This window comes from Callorhinchus milii, unplaced genomic scaffold (genome assembly GCF_018977255.1).
Source record: "Callorhinchus milii isolate IMCB2004 unplaced genomic scaffold, IMCB_Cmil_1.0 Scaffold5, whole genome shotgun sequence".
In the NCBI taxonomy this organism is placed as follows: Eukaryota; Metazoa; Chordata; class Chondrichthyes; order Chimaeriformes; family Callorhinchidae; genus Callorhinchus; species Callorhinchus milii.
The window spans coordinates 20802544-20820548 of NW_024704746.1; the positions used below are offsets into that span (position 1 = coordinate 20802544).

Sequence of the window (18005 nt, forward strand, 5' to 3'; positions counted from 1 at the left end):
GAGTCGCCCTGTATTGTTAACAGCAGGAGACTTAGAACTGATCCCGATAGATTTCCAGTTGTCATTGCCCGTCAATCTCCTCCTCCCCAAACAGCGCTTTTATATTCATCCTCTATTTCCTATTTCGAAGGACAGTTTCTTAATCTAAACCACTAATTTACTAGATCTTTATCCTTTTTTAAAAGATTTACTGTATCATGCAGGTAAAGTTAAATAACACTCGTCCATTATCGATTACTTTAGTTGTTTCCTCAAATTCTACTAGATTCCCAAGGCATGTTCTATTGTTGTACTTCTGAATCCATATTGACTACGTTTTTAGCTTTAAGGAATTATTTACATCGGCAAGCATTTTCTCCACTAAGGATATTGAGGCTAACTTATCGATAATTTCCAGATTTTTTTCTCACTAATGCTTTGAATAACAGGCTATTTATTATCCTTCAGGTCTTGTGTACAGATCCATTGTTTATGGAGCTCCTAAAATATTAACCAGAGTCTCAACTATTTCCTCTCAAAATTTTAAGAGGATCCCAAGAGTGTGTTTTGCTTGACCCAGTTGCCTTGTCAACATTCAGTTCTTTGGGTTTTTCATAACTCTTTCTACCCCAATGTCTACTTGTGTTAAGGTTTGAGAAGGGGATATAAACTGATTGGAATGTGCCATATGTTTTAACTACTGAGGATGTTAGATGGTACATTAAGTGAAGAGAGTATAACTTGTACCTAATTTTAGGCTGGATATTAGCAGTTTCTTTGGGATTTTTTTTAAAAAAAGCAAAAGCTAGCTGCATCAGTTCAACCGTGTCCAACTGAAGGCGTCTATCTCAATCATGGCTTTCCTCCAATCACAAACCTTTTTAAGAAAGGCACTGTTTTAATGTATAATTCTGTAATATGGGCCAAGTAATTTTCTTTTAAACTGTGTGAGATAGCTCCAGGAAACGAGAGCAGCACCACAAAGAGTTAAATAATTCAGAGATTGTTACTGGGGTAACCATCCAAAACTCCAGGAACGAAATGTTGCCGACGATATCCAGTTTTACACGAACAATTACTGCTGGGAAGTGCAGTCCAAAAAGCTCCAATAAGAAACTAATATGATAAGGTTACCTCTGAGATACTGTAAAATTCTACCATTTTTAGTGAAAAATATTCTGTTCAACATAGGACTTTCAGTTCATGAAAATACCCTGAAAAATGATGGTGCAAAAATATTTGGATTTACATTTTTGTCTCCAAGGCTATTTTTGTTTGAACAAATCAGTGTGCAGGATTGAGATTGTTAAAGTATAAGGGGAGCAAATTTACTATTGTTTAGTTTAATTTGACATGTGAATCCGTTTGGAAGTATTTAAATTTTCTGGGCACCCTTGATAATTTATCTTCGAATATTGGGCTGAGAGAACAGTGGGAGTTGCATTGTAATTTGTTGCTCTCCTGTTCACAGAGCCTGAGCAGCTCACTATCAAAAGGCCCCTAGAATCCTACGACATAAAAAGTTTCATTTCTGTGGCAGTTTGAAACAAATATCTTCTTGTGCCAGTGGTTCATTCATGTTATTTCTTCAGCGTTTAAATGCCAGGAATCTCAGGGATATCTGTAGGTAATCTCTCCAATGACCAGCATTTCTGTGTATGATGTATATTATCAAGTACATCTTCGAAATTCATATACTGTTTAATAAATGATTCCCTTATGTCTGCAGAGTAGGGTTGTCACCCACATATCATTTTTGCAAAGAAATTGTGCAGAGTGTAAGATGAATTTGCAAAGCATGCTCTTGTGTCTGGTCAGATTCAGCTCGTTGATAATGTGATGGGGCTTGACAATTGTACATTGAATCAATCCCAGAGCCGGGATTCATTGTCATGGAGTGAATCAGTTATGCTACATGTCACTCCATAATTCAGAGCACCATTCCTCCTGTCCAACTCAAAGTTTTTGCCATCTTTCTTAAGTGACCTCTTCCCCCGTCTTGTTCAAAACTTATCTCTATATTCACTCTTCACCAAAAATCTATTGCCTTGAAGAACACCAACCAATATAATATTTATGTGGTGACCAGCAGTTAATGCTCCAAGTACTGTTTGTTCCATTTACTGCCATGTCTTTGTCAAAGGAAGCTGCTTCTTGGCTTCAGTTAACCTTTGTTTTTTTGGAATTAGCTTGTTTTTTTGCCCCATTTCCAGAATTTAACTTGTACAATTTGTGATATCTGCTTCATCACCTGAGTACTTTAGACATATCACCTGTTAATGTTTAATATGTACAATTCACCCTCTTTAAATTTGCTCTAAACCAGTATACAGTTACTGGAAATAGATTATGTGCTACCATTATCCTCCTAATCCCATACAATTTATTTGTAGCTCCCAGGGTGGGATTCATTGTATATATTCAAAATCCTCATGGAGCTATTATCTAATACATTGCTTTAGGTTTCATTTAAAAAAAAGTGTAGGACGTGGCAAGATTGAGTCAAATGAGGTGCACCCTTTAGCAACTGGAATCAATTGAATTACTTTCAAACTGCAGTGTATCTTGCAGCTAAGCACTCAGATGGAACTCGGTTAAATGAAGGAGAATCAGATGACAGTCATGCTTGCGACTTATTTCCCTGTCACTAATACTGATTATGCTCAAGTCAGAATTACATTGTTTTAATAGTAAAACTGCTTAGGGGGCCATTACAATTGCAAGGTTTATTTTGTTCAAACGACTGTTCAAAGGAAGTGGAAAAACATTCTTATGAAACAATATTTCATCTAAAGTGGGTATCCTTTCTTTAATACACCATTTCATCCCTTCCTCCTCACATCTGTATACTTGGTTGCTCTTATGACATCCATTATAGAGACAAGTCAAAGCAATTTAATTGAGTGCAATGGGTGAGGGTGTTAGAGCTTCTCTGTTCTGAAAAACGTAATTACTGCTTACTGTAAGTACTGGTTATTGAATAAAAGCTAGTTCAGTATTGGACATTCCCAGATCAGATAGCTCTGAATGGTTAGCTAGACTTTGATTGGTCCAAAAGCACTCACCTTCATTAAACTCAATAAGCCAGCTCTTTGTGGGTCTCTCCATTAAATAAGCAGCCTAATACAGGAAGAAGCAGGTGCAGGACTAAATAATCATCTTTGCATTTGATGCAGAGCTTTATCATGTCATCGAGATGTCTCAAAGTGCTTCACAGAATATAGTGTAAAGTGAATTGACTGTATATTTTGTGGGCGAAATGTGGCAGCCAATTGCCAATTACTGAAGGGAAGATTCATTTCTACAGGTAAACTATTGTTTTGTAACAAAACAATGCCCATGCATTTCTGATTAGAACAGTAAGTGCTCCTTCTAGATCATTTCCTTGTTTGGGTCTTATCCATTGAGAGGCATCATCTATGGTTTGCCCCAGTTCTCTCATTTTGATGAATTTAAAATCAAAATATTCCACCTTATCAAAATAAGAACTATTTAAAAAAAATTCTCCAAGATCCAGAACAAATACTGTAATTATATTGTATCAGACGACTTTGACATCTATAAAAATGTTAACTTTATCAGAACCACCTGTCCCTGTACTTCATAAATGGCTTGTATTACATGTGCGATATTCTCTGCTGAATATGGAGTTCAACAAACTTCACTTGATGAATCGACGATACCAATAAAACTCCTACATGTTCTTTGCCAGGGTAAGGGCCATAATAATGAAAGATATAGGCAGATCGCTTCAGTTTTTGAGATTGTCACTTGTATGTACTTTCCCCAAGCCAGTGAGGGGCTTAATATATCTTGTGATTAACCTTGCTAACTGTTATTCAGATGATACAATTCAATGTTTTGAATTACTGAATTTGGGTTGCAGCTTATTCAACAAATTTCATATCCTTATGGGGTCCAAGGTATTAAACAAAAGAAATACAGTTCCTCTGAAAATAAAAATAAACTTTGTTAAGAAAGTTTCTCTTATTTAAAATGAAGAGCAGTGTTTTATTTTGTACTCACAATACCCTCATTGAGAGTTTTAATAAATATGAACAGCAGAGATCCCAGGTCAGATCCCCAGGGGCTTTTACTGGTCACAGCTGCACAATTAGAATTATTACCATTGATAACTCTCCCCTGTTTTGTATTATCTTGCCAGCTAATAATGCAATTTTAAACTTCCTCCTTGATCCCATGAGTTTTCACTTTAGCCATAAGTTTCATGTAAGGAACCATAGCAAATGGTTTCTAAAATTTAAGATATATAATATCCTCCAGCATACCCTTGTCCACCAACTTGGTTACATCCTCAACAATTCCAATAAACATCTTTGGCATAACCTGTTTTTTATAAGCTCATGTTGTTTTGTATTTATTGCTTCCCCAAGTACTGGTCCCTTTATAATAGGCTTTAATATTTACCAATATGCATTCTGTGTGTCAAATTGACATCTCCATAGTTTCTGTGGTCATGCAATATTTGAGGATTCAAATCACCATTGCTATCTGCTACTCTATTTATATCTATCCAATGAGAAGCTAGGAAGCTCTGTTGGAGCACTCCCTACTACAGTACATTGAGTAGTTTGACATGCAATCCATCTGGTCTTGTTGTTTTATGACTAGATCAGACTGGGAATATACCAAATAGAAAATCGCACGGTTGGATTATCAACCTTTGACCTACTAGTCCTTTGAATAATCCATAAACCTAATGGCTGTTCTTCCCCCAAGAAAATACAGGGTCACTTCTGGGAATTTTTTCAAAACAGGTATTGCGTTAACTTGCAACTGACCTGTAGCAGCATGTTGTGTAGAGGGTGCAAAGTTAGGACATTAGTATCCCAAGATAAAACACCCATCAACAGATGTGGAGGGGACGGGGGCAGGCATCAGGATACAGTGAAAGAAGGATAGGCATTTATATGCCATCTTTAGTGGAGGGTAAGTACTAAGTGTTTACCTATACATCATATTTTTTGACTTCTGTGATTTATTTCATTCATATTTATTTAAGAAATTCCTGTTGTTGCTATCAGGCTTCCTCTTGCCATTAGCTAATAATTACTATGATCTGATTGATCTATCACATTGCCTGTACGTTTGTTGCATTGCTCAACTGATTAATGTTTGAGTTTATCAGTCAATGTATTTATTTCTGTGCAAGGACATCTTTGCCAGGGCTGTAGGTTTTGCTGTGAAATCTAAAAACTCAGCTATTTTTTATTCATTCCAAGAACATCATGTGTTTCTTTATTGCAATGAATCAAACCTGATTTCACATTTTGTAGGAATATATTTAGGTGGTGGGAAGCTGTTTCCATGTGTACGAAGACAATACACCCAACAAGAACTGGAGTTGTATTTACATTGCAGCTGTATATTATTGGTTCCAAATTTACAGCTGGTTCAAATGAAATGCATCGTGCAATCACGCAAATGAAAGCAGTGGTCAAAGCATTTGTTTGATAACCATATGGTGTTGCAGCTTCTGCATTGTAACTCATACACTGCTTAACTGTATATGTGTTCTATTTATTCTTAAGGGTAATAGCTTAAACATTTGTTATGTAACACTGGAGTAGCATAAAATGTTCAGTTGCATAAGGAATTGGCTGGAAAGGCAATGTCACGCACCAACACTGCTGCTACAGAATATACATGTTTAATCCTGGTTTAATTCTAATAAAACAGCAATAAAACTGTTAATGATATTTGCATGAAGATCCTCAATATAAACAAATTAATGATAAGCCTTCTTTCTCTTTCAGTTTAACCTGCAAACGATGCATCATTATAGGCAATGGAGGAATAGTGGCTAACAAATCTCTCGGATCAAAAATCGATGACTATGATGTTGTAATAAGGTGAGTTTTATTTTGATCTGTTTTGTTCTGTTTGTTTCTCATCATACAACAACAGCACAATGAGATTCATCTCAAAGTAGGATTAATTGTATATTTATGTCATGTGGGTGCTGGTTCAGCTGGATAACCTTGAATAGTCCTGATGCTGATTCTTTTCTGTCCTCGCAGACTTGAGACATTTTTCTATATTTTTGTTTAGCTGCTGCTATTCAGTCCTTTCATATAAATTATAAAGGTGGTTTGGCAATTCACGCTATGTGTAATGGCAGCATCTAATTCATGCAATATGTAATTTATAGTTTTGCCCATAAAATATACATCAATTCACTTTACACTATATTCTGTGAATCGCTTTGAGACGTCTAGAAGACGTGATAAGGCGCTGTATCAAGTTCAAGGATTATTACAAACTGCATTCAGAAAGAAAATATGGTCATATATCTACAATCCAGTAAATAACATGGACTCAACTAAAGAAGCAAAATCATATATTTTCATACTTCTAAAGATCACTGCATTACACTGGTCTAACACATGTTATTTGTTAAGGCTGGCAATTGTTTTGTACTTATAATGAAATGTAGGAATGAGCATTTGTTTTAATTTTGTTTTCCTTGTGGAGTAGTCAGCAGGTTTATGTTGTGATGTCTTTCATGTGGAGAAGCACTAACATTCACAACATCTGTTGCTACAACTTTACAGACATCCTTGCTTTCCACTGGAGATGGCCTGCCAGCTATTCCACACAAATAAACATAGAATTTTATTCACCTTCTGCACATTCAATCTCTTAGATTATTCAGTAAAACATGAGCGTGTGGTAACCCGATTAACTGTGTTAGCACTGCATGAAGTACAAATGAGGCCTTTCCCCTTTTTGCACAGAAACTCTGTACAGTAATTCCAGTCCTCGTTCCTGGGTGACAAAATTGGTAAGCAGGGCTTCAGTCCACCAGCAATGGTGACACCTCTTTTCGATGAGTTTAAATATCATTGAAGATGGTTTGAAAAAATTTAGGGAAACAAATGTTCTATCTCACCAAAATAATATTGCCTATTTGTTAATATCTAATCAGATCCCACCCTTTACAAGATTATTAACAGATATGTTAGATATGTGGCTTGATTTCGCCTCCCTCCCCTCCCTTATCTCCTTTCAGGAGGAGGCAAGAGAAGCATTACAGTGGCTTAATTTTGAATGAAAGCATTTACAAGCTATTGGAACCTCTGCAAGCGAGAGAATCGTATTTTAGTCTGGCTAGCTGTAACAAGTCCTCCCTGAAATTGGTTAATGATTAAACAAGTAACTGGGACACTGTGTTTTAAAACCTTTATATATATATATATATATAATGTGTGTGTGTATGAACTGCACGTAGCTGTGGCGCTTTGATTGAACATCAGACACGCTCCTGCTTGAATAAAATTTGAAGGCTTTTGATTGCTGCATTCATTGTTCACATACATTCCTACTTTGTTCACAAAGACAAAAAAACAAAAAGCTAGGGAATTTAGTGTTGACGTGACTCAAACCAAAATGTCCACCATGGATCAATAATAATAATAATCCTTGCATTTGTTATAGAGCCTTATCACGTCTTTAAGACGTCTCAAAGCGCTTCACAGCATATACTGTAAAGTGTAGTGATTGTATTTTGTGGGTGAAACGCAGCAGACAATTGCGCACAAATCCATGAAATCATAGGGAAACATATTTGTCAATCTTATGTGGATGATTGTTGGCCAGTTATGAATTAACTCACTCAAGGACTTCTGCTGATGTCTTCACATTCAAATGTTTTGTCAGTGTAAGAGTTGGTTATAGAGATCACTCTTCGACATCCATTTGTATTGCAAGACTCGGGTAAATAAGTACTTCTCTTATTTTGATTCCATGGTTTGAGCCATCTTTTTCCCAAGCCCTTGTTTGCACCTCCTACCATTACTTCCCAATTGGGTGAAAACAAGAATGAAATGCTGGTAGAGTGAAATGAATGGCCATCACAAAGAGAAAACAAAGCTTTGGTTCTGGGAAGAGCATCTATGGTTACCCCAGTGTTGAAACTTCCAAACTAGGAAGCTGTAGTCTGAAGCTGTTTTATTTGATTTCTGAGCCCAAATTTCGCTTCAGGACAAACTGATTGAATTTATGCTTTCAGATTTCAGAGGATTGAAGTCTGCTCAGAGTATCTCCTAAAGTATTTTCTGTTGAGTTCCCAAGTCGTCCTTGACATCAACCTGTCTAGAAAGACAGGAATAAGTTTACATTATTTGGATGGCCCAGGCAAATCTGATGGATCAGGGGACTAAAATTTACCATTAATCTTTATCTTATGGGAAAAGACTGCATGACCATTACCATTACCTAAGACAAATATTACTATTTAGAATTGAAAATATTTTTGTTTTCTTCAGACTGAATGAAGCTCCTGTGAAGGGATTTGAAAAAGATGTTGGCTCAAAGACAACTCTTCGAATCACATACCCAGAAGGTGCCATACAGAAACCAGAACGCTATGAGAAGGACTCACTATTTGTGTTTGCTGGATTCAAACCTCAGGATTTCAAATGGTTGAAATACATTGTTTACAAAGAAAAAGTGGTAAGGATCCATTCCAGAATCACAATGGCATATTGTCGAGAATACTACAGGTATAAGAGGTTTATCTATCTACTTATTTCATGGTGTAACGGATGTCCAGCACAATTTTCATTCTGTCCTTGGACTTCAAAGCCAACTGTGATAGCCTAAGCAAAAGTAAAAAATTGTCATCTTTCTTAACTGATGTAACATCAACCAACCATAGTCTTACATGAGTAATGAGTTGGAGTCTTCAGTGATGGTAGCGGAGAGCAGTAACCCTGAGAGAGTGACAGTAAAATTCAGTAGTTACAATGGTGCCAACAGCATATAGTTGTCTTCAATTACAGCAGCAGTCTTCAGTCAGTAGTGACAGCAACAGGCTTCAATGAATGGTTTCAGCAGCATTCTTCAGTGAATAATGACAGCAGAGGTCTTCAATGAATAGTGACAGCCGCAGGCAACAGTCTTCAGTGAGTGGTGAGTGATCATAAGATAATTTTCATTAGCAAGCAACAGCAAACCATAATTTTCAGTGAGAACACAACAGATGTGCACTTCAGTGTGTTGAAGAAAGGTAAGCTTAAGCTCTCGCCACCCTTCCACTCTGCCAACTTCAGCCTACTTCATAACCCCACTTGTTCCATCCCACCATCTGCAGACAAGCCTTCAAATACATTGCCCCCTCCCTCTGGAATTATTTTCCCTTCCACCTTTCTAAAGGGCTTTGAGGCATTCTCCAAATATGAAACAGACTATACAACTGTAAATCACATCAGTATCCATTGCTTGACTATTAATATAATGCCATGCCTGAACAGTTCCAAGTCATTGTACTGAATCTTGTAATCTATCTCCTTTCTTCAGTAAACATGAGAACTGTCGATGTATTGCATTCTCATAAATTCGATTTATACTTTCATAATGAAATGTCGTTTTGGTTTGCTGAAATATTTATAAACAGCCTATGCAACCAACGGTGCAGTTTAAAAGCCAGTGTGTCTTGTGCACTCCTTAAAGAGCAGGTTAAAGAGCAGTTTAAGCACCAATTGTTAGATTGACAATGGTTAACAATTGACAGCGATTGTTAGATTGATGGGGATGTGCAGACAATTTAATCTCTTCGGATCCAAGCTGCATAATGCCAATTTATCACTGTTGACTTGCTCACAATGTTTCTGTTCATTTTATGTGCAAGGAATAGGTCCGTCCATTTGATCAGGTTAAATATCACGTATTGTGTTCCAAACCTTTTTAAAACTTCATATGGTTTCAAAAATACTTGAACTTTTTTTTAAATTGTTGTTTTGTTTATTTATTTGTGCCAGTGTTCTTGACATTATCATTGGGAAAGGGGATAACTGGCTGGAGAGACTCACTGAGCATAGTAATGAACAGGAGCTGAACTGAAATATGATAGAAGGTTATTGACCCCAGGGTACTTCATCAATCAAGTGTATGTTTGTTCAGCTCTCTTGGTTGTCAGTAATTTCTGATGAGTAGTACAATACACTTTACTTAATGGTGATGTCTGTTTGAAGAGACTATTGGCTTTTTGATTCTGCAGTGTTTGCTTATTAGGTGCTGAAATTGCTCTTTGCATCATCTTATTTATAAAGCTTTTTTGAAAACAATTCTCTTACTTCACAGTAATTTTTCATTTCCTGCTTTGCCATTGTGAGAATCCCTCTGTAGCAGACAGCAGAGAAAGGGAGAGAGACAAAAACAGAGGAAGAATCATCCTAAGCTGCTTTTTGTGGCTGTTTTACTGGGGAATGATACAGGTTAGAGAATATGTAGTTAAAAGGAAATTGTTATTTGAAGTAATATGTAAATTTACCAGTTTAAAAAAATTCCACATTTCCAAGCATTAAATTAGACCATTAAAAATAGGGATGTGCTCTGTAAGATTGTAAGAATAGCCTAGTAACCTGTGAGACACTGAATGATACAGAGCAACAATTACAATGCATCTTGTGCTAAATAAAAGAACAATTATTTTCGTCACCTTACTCCATTCAGTCTGAAACTGCGTCTTAAGTTGTTCCTGGTTGAAAATGAGAGCTGGTCATTGTAGGGTTAATGAACCCTCATCTGTCATTATAAGGACATTAGTGCAGTAATCTTAACTGTCAGCAAACTTTCAGTGAAAAGGGTAATTCTGTACTTCACTGACAGCCTGTAACATACACTTACATTGTACACATTGATTCATGTCAAAGCTAACCATAGAAAGCTAGTGCAGGAATTTCAACTTGTTTAAAATCATTCTAACTTGAAATATTCTAGAAGCATTTTGTTTGTGTGGGGTGGGGGCATAGGGGTCCAGATGCACATTGTTTTTTCCCAAGTCTCTTTCCATGGTCAAAATGTTATTTCTACTTGCTACTTAAATCATGGGGGGGCGTTGCATTTAACTTACTGAGCTTGCTATTTCTCTTCGTTTGATAGTCACAAAGTTTCCTTGAACATTGAGAATATTTTGTCAACCTCTGTCAGCGATGATTCAATACAGAAAGAAACCAGGTGAAGATCATACTTTTGATCTTCAGATTTGGCTCCATCCTGGGTCATTTCCCAACTATGAAGGTGGAACACTTTCAATGCTGTCCCAATCCTTTGAATGTTCTCACTGTAACCAACTCTGATAACATGGCTGAGCATGATAATTTGACCTCAGGTTATACAGGATCAGATGTAAAGGGTTGCAATTCAAACTTATCAATGGGGCTGCTTCCCTGCTGTCAGATGTAAAAATCAGTTATAATAGGTTGTGTTTTTAATAAAAAAAACTCACTTGTAATTAAATGTAAGATGTGGGAACGGAGAGAAATATTATTGTGGTTAATGCTTACATAGAGAGTCTTGGCCCTGTGTTCCATTAATTGTGAGCACTAACCCTGACCTTGACTTTCCATTTTAAAAACATGCTTCAGATTCTTCAGGAATACGCACATCTATAGAATAAAGAGAATATCTAATCAGTGACAGTGAGTTCCCGATGTTCTTTTGTTCATGTGAAAAACTGTTATGACTTGAGTAAAAGAACAAATGTAGCTCTGTGTCACCTTGTGAGAGACTTTCTATATAATAAGCACACAAGTATGGAATGAAGTATGATTGTATGATACATTGAACCTGGATATTGTTGAGTGATTTGTTAAATAATTCAGCTGTGTTATTCAGGAACCATTCAGGCCAAATTGTGTTTATTGAAGGGGGAATGGTCCGGTTAATTTAAAAAAAAATTAAATCCAAACTTACAGTATTTTTCCCATAAACATTTCACTTTGCTTCTTGCCCATAACCTATACTTTGAGTTGATATTCTCAGCCATACCTACTTTGGAATTATATTAAGTGGAAACCATGAGCTTTCCCTTATGCAAGGTATGAGATAACGCACAGCCACTGTTGTATAACTCCCTGTAGTCAGTCTCTTAATACATATGTTATTTCTGAAGACCGGGAACAGATCACCTGCCCTCCTGGCCAGCGGTGGTGCCAGAAGCGAATACTTCCAACAGTTGAGGGTTGAACAAGACACCAAAGTTTTTGCCGGCTAAGCGAGGTGGAGAGTCTATCCATAGATAGTTATGCTGTCAGCGCCTGAGGTGAGGAGGTGCTGACGGGAGCTAAGCAGGAGGGCCTCGGTCTTGTCGACATTCAACTGGAGAAAATTGGCTCTCATTCAGGACTTGATGTCTGATAGACACTCCATCAAGACAGCAGGGTCATGGAGTCAAGGATGGAGACAGACGTAGAATGAGTTATCATTCGCATAATATGGAAGTTAACCCCATGCCTGCGGATGATAATAACCATTTATTATGGCAAGTTCTGCTGAATTTAAATTCTGTCACTTACAAAAAACTCACCTTTTTAGTCTGAGCTGCATCCCCGTTATAGTTTGTTGAAGGGCTGCAATACTATTTGTTAGGCTTGTGCATTAATGGTGGGGTCATACGCTCAATGTTTAATCTTCCTTACCAAACTGCCTACAGTATGAAATATCTGTCAAAATCTGTCAGTGTAGGACAGAGAGAGAAAGAGGGATATATTGTAGTTTATCACTAACTCTTTGTTCAACCTGTGTAAGAATCACTTTGCAAATTTTGAGGAGCAGTACAGCATGGATTGACGTTTTCGTAGATTAAGAAATTGTACAAAAGATTACACCACACTTACTATCTACACGTTATTCAGAACTTACTGCGATAGCTTTCATTTGTGAAAACTGATGATGATTTCATTCAAGCACCATTGATTACACTACTCTGTACCTACATGGTCAACTTGAGTTGCTGGTTGACAACTGTTCCAAAATATTTATTTTGTTTATAAACATTTGTGTAATCCTTCTGCTGTCTGACTCCTGTTAAAAATTGAAAAGTCATTCAGAGGGGAAAAAAGAATACCTGGAATGCTTCTTGGAATAAGTCCATTTGTCTTTCAAATCTCCTTATTTTACTGCACGTGGAGTCTCTCGGGGGGAAGGGGTGAAACGAAGTGCAACAATTTAAAATCACATTTTGGACTGTGTTGGGGTTCGTCTGAAAAAATTAGTTAAAAAAAATCTAGGAATATTTGTGTGTCAGATTTGTAAATCATAATAACCAAATGTATAATGTAATGAGGAAGTTACTGTTACAACAGGCATGCAGAGTTTATTTTATTAGCACTGTTGTGAAATACCCTCCACTATAGCTGCCTGTCAGTTACTGGGCCTTTCAGACTCCTGAACATGAATTTTCTGTTCCTGATAGTCATTTATTCTTTGCAGAGTGAAGAGAATGCCTATGACCTCACAAAAATTTTACCTTACCATAAGAAATTCTAACAGAATTTACTTATCCAGTGGAATTACTGTGCTACTTAAATTGCAGGTCATCAGTGCTGAATATCAGATTTTTTTCTCCATGTTTTGTTACCAGTAGAAATTTCAAACTCTTCTAGGTTGAATAAAATACAAGTTAGATGCAGTATAATTCTCCCTCAACTCTATCCCGACAAAGTACAAGCTCAACACCCCCCGCTGTAACAGTGAGGCATTTACAATTCCTGTAACACTCATCAACGATATCAATCTGTGGGATGTTTTATGCTGTGGACTTTTGCTATAGGTCATAGCAACTGGGACCTGGCTGAACGATTCCAAGCTCATTGAGATTTCTTATAGGTGAACGATTCACTTCTTTCCCATCAGCTCGGAGTAGATTTGAATCATTTCAAAGTGCCACTTTCTACCTGCTTCACAATTCAGACTCTGTAACTCTATCCTGTAACATTGTCTGAAAACACTTCCTGATCCATCTTGCAGTCATGGTTGGCAAACGAGTGAGGTTGTGGTGCCTATTGATTTCTGAACTATGACTCTGGGTTTGACACAGTCTGCTGCGGTCTGTGTGTGCGCGACTGTCACTATTTCCACAGTGTCAAGGCTGTACTGAGCATTTTATTTAAACAATTCAACCATTAGAGGATTCTGTTCTGTTCCATCATTGCTTTCTGTTTCATCAATCGAAACAGTAACAATAGTCTGCGGTCTGGACCAGCTGGAGAGATCAGTGTAGGTCTTCTCTGATTTTCTGATGTTGCTTTGTGCGTGTGTACAGTTTAAAGTCATGGCATGTGAAAGGGCCTGGATATTTGACTCAGACCAAGCACATTGTAAACAGCCTATAAAACAAGCAGTGAGTCAATAGCTACATGACATGAGTCCATGTTAATAAAGGGCATCAATCAGCCCAACAGTTCAGCTAGTAGAAGACTCAAATAGTCAACTTCAATACATTTCCTCTCAACATCCTTTATATGAAATGATTAGAATGGTGATTCAGTTCAATCAGGGGTCTTGTGCTTCATCGGATCGCAGATACTTTAAAGACGAGTAATTTTGCAATTAAATCACAAATATCGTGAGTCACAAGTTGTAGTCTTTATCGTTGAAACTTTACGTTGAGAATTTATGAATTTCACCAAATTTGAAGTTTTGCTTGTTTTACTGGTGAACATGTGAGAAAGTAATCCTCGAAATAATGTGAATCGTAACAAAATTAAAACATTTTGTGTGACTAAATATAGTCACAGGATTACAAGAGAGGTTCAAAATGAAGATTTCTTCAGCTGATTTTGTGGGTATCACTGACCAAGAAAATGTGATGTTTTCAAATTAACAGAAAATTAATTTCTTACCTTATATTTCAGGGTTGGTAGAAATTTCAGAACTTTGCCAGGAACCATTATTCATGTGACAAAATGTGATTTATATATTTGTAAGAAACTAGGACTGGGTTTAAAGGTTATTGATATAGCTGGCAGTTGACCCACACATGCACAGCATATGCATGCGCAAAAAAAAAATTACAATCCCACTACAGTGAAGGAGTTGAGATTTGAGAGTGAGAGAAGCTGTGGGTGATAGAGGAACTAGTATTTGAAAGGAGAGCACAATATGTTGAGGATGGAAATGCTGTTATTTGAGAGAAGGAGAAGCTGTGCTGGTGATGGAAAAGCTGGTATTTGAGAACAGGGCAGGTCACTTATTTCAGCAAATAACTAATATTTATTTAGCACTCGAGATCATCCTCTTATAAGTGCTCCACCTATGCACGGATGCCATGTGCAAGCCACCATTACTGTTGGTATTTTGCCAAGTGCTGAGAATATTTAGCAAACTAAGGGTTAAGACACATTCCAGTTGTGTTCTCCCGACTGTATGGTCTTTTTACATTTTGAAATGAGATGATGCAGAAAGGATAAAGTAAGTGAAAAGACATCAGTGGTATTTTGTGAATAGACTAAAATATGCATCTCTTGTCATGCTTACTGATTCATGACTGATAAACCAAGACAGTTAACACTGGCTTGCTTGTTTTTTTAACTACAAAAAGCCTGTTGATTCCTTTAAAGAATCAGAACATTTTATTGAACTAAAAATCTTATGATCTCTTTATTAAAAATAAAAGTAAACACTCTTCTCCAACAGTGTTTTAAACAATAGAGACAATGCATGATAGAAGCTGACGAACGTTTGCTGTGTTTAGTCATAGAGACCTCCCTAGTGTTCATTCAGTGCATATGAATAATTTATTTGTGTGGAAAAAAACCTTTGAACTGCACCAATTTACTAGTCTGCCTGAGCTTTGAAGTTGTTGTTTTGTAATGTAGTGTTTGTTGGAAGTTTATACTTATCAAATGATGAGGAACACACATCTGTTCAGTTATGGCAGTGGGGGGTGGAAGGGGAAGAAGACACAGATTATTTTTCTGTGAACTTTAGAGAATGTAATGCAAAGACCCAAATCCTTAAAAGCAAAGATTACTACCATATGATCTGCATCATTTATGTTAAAGGCAGTGCAATGTAGCAGTCAACTGATGAGGCGTGCCATGGAGTAGGAGGCCATAGGTGCGCCTATTTGAGATGTTAGTCTACATTGGGCATGTTGGGCAAACATTTCCCTTGAGGGAAAATTTTGAGTATAAATCAACAAATATGTTTGCCCTGTAGCTGGTTCAAATATGGGATCTTTTGACCCCTGAATTCAAGTTGCTATTCTTTCATTGAAAATGTGTGACTTGGGAAGAGGAATAATGTACCAATCTATTGAGAATTATTATCATCTTTCTTGGGACTTTAAATATATGATAGTTTTGTAACAAAATTGTTTTTGTATAATGCTCGATTGGTGCTAGACTTCCATGCAATTTTGAAAACTACTAACCTGAATATAACTGACAATAATTGTATAACCTTAAGTCCATTTACTATCAGGTTACATCTGCTCTCTTGGAGCAACTCACAGGTGCAGACTTTTATCAAGTGATGAAAAAATCAATCCAACATAGTAAATGGAATTATTGACTTTCCAGCAACTTTATTACAAACCACATGTGCGAAATAATTGCTCATTTTGGTCATTGCCGCTTGCTCCATCTATTCCTGGGGATATACACTAGAGAGCAGTGGTGATTCAAAATCGACCATTGAGCACCATATGAATGGAGCAAGTGAGGCTTGAGTATTGATGGCTATAATGTAAATCGTTTATTTTGCATAAACACCATTCCCTTGACATCCATTCTGTTTTCTCATGCAGCTTATTTTGATTTTAAAGAAAATCTTGGTTTTAAATATATTTTAGTTTAAATTCAATTGTTGCAAGGTATTCTAATGTCCTGTTCACTGGACTCCCCAGCGCCCTTATACACAAGCTGCAGATCATCCAGAACTCAGCAGTCTGTGCCCTCTACCACACCAGAATGCACGAACACTTCACCCCCAACCTCACTCAGCTCCATCTCCCAGCAGATCAAATTCATCTTCCTCACTTTCAAATCTCTACACAGCCTCAGCCCACCCTACCTCCGTGACCATATCGTTCACAAAACCCCAGCCTGCTTCATTTCCCCAGCCTACTCCACTCCATTGTTAGTGGGCAACCTTTCAGACATTTTGCCTTAGCTGTTTGGAATTTCATCTCAGAGTCTCTCCGTCTTGCCTTTCCGTCCTTAGCTGCCTTCAAAGCTTGAGGGTGTTAGGCTTGCAGGAGTTGGGATAGCAAAGTTCTGGAGGTGAAAAAGGTTTGGGATGAGGGTTTTTTCTTCATTGAGGGTGAGTATTTGAAGAGACAGAGTAATCTCTTTGCATCCTTTTAAGTGTTAGCAACTGCCATAAACTGCTTAAATAAGGGTTCTGGAAATTGAATTATTCAAAAGAAAACTTGCATTTTAAAAAAATATAGTTTTTTTTGATAACTAAGTACCATTGCTTGTTAACACCCAACTCTAAGGTGTTTTGCTGCAAGATCTTCAAGGTGTTTTGCTGCACTGTAGCATGTTATTTGAGAGTTGGTGAAGGGTTAAACCACATCTGTAGCCCCAATTTGTGCACTTTTGTCATGGATTCTGAATTTTTCTTTGATGTAGTCTGTTGTAGCAGTTTCTATGAAACTTCTACTGAAAACAATAGCACTTTATTTTACATATAATCTTTTGAACACGGGGGAATTCTGTGTGTGAGAGAAATGCTTCTTATAACCAGAGGCTATGTTTGTGCAACAATATAAAACGAATCAACGTATGTATGGGTGGATGAAATAACTGGTTTATTGTACCCCAGCTGTTAGTTCAAAGTATCCTAACAATAAATCGCTCTCAATGCACACCTGCCCTCTATTTTTCCTGTTGAATTCTATCCATAAGGTGAGAATCAGAGCCTCATGGTTTCTGAGAGTCTGTAAGCGGGTTAATGCTGGACTAGATGCTTGCACACCTGATAGGCACTCGGGAAATTGCTTCCAAACTTAATAATAATAATAATCCTTGCATTTGATATAGCGCTTTTCACGTCAGGAGGACGTCCCAAAGCGCTTCACAGAACACACAGTGTAAAGTGAATTGACTGTATATTTGTGGGCGAACGCGGCAGCCAATTGCGCACAGCAATGTCCCACAAACAGTCGTAGATTAAAAATGACCAATTTATTATTGTTTTTGGAGGGATTATTATTAGGCTCTGTGTGGAGTAAGGAAACTTGCCCAAGGTTTCGCCCTCTGCCTGGAATTGAA

The 18005-nt window shown here is 37.2% G+C and overlaps 1 protein-coding gene across 1 annotated transcript in view; it reads left to right on the forward strand.

Moving 5' to 3' along the window:
* Positions 1-18005, forward strand: part of st3gal3a (ST3 beta-galactoside alpha-2,3-sialyltransferase 3a) — a 94312-nt gene that overhangs the window by 46425 nt on the left and 29882 nt on the right. Inside the window, exons 7-8 of the mRNA XM_007887057.2 lie at positions 5757-5852; positions 8268-8454. Of these exons, the coding sequence (XP_007885248.1) occupies positions 5757-5852; positions 8268-8454 (283 nt within the window). The remainder of the gene's footprint in view (positions 1-5756; positions 5853-8267; positions 8455-18005) is intronic.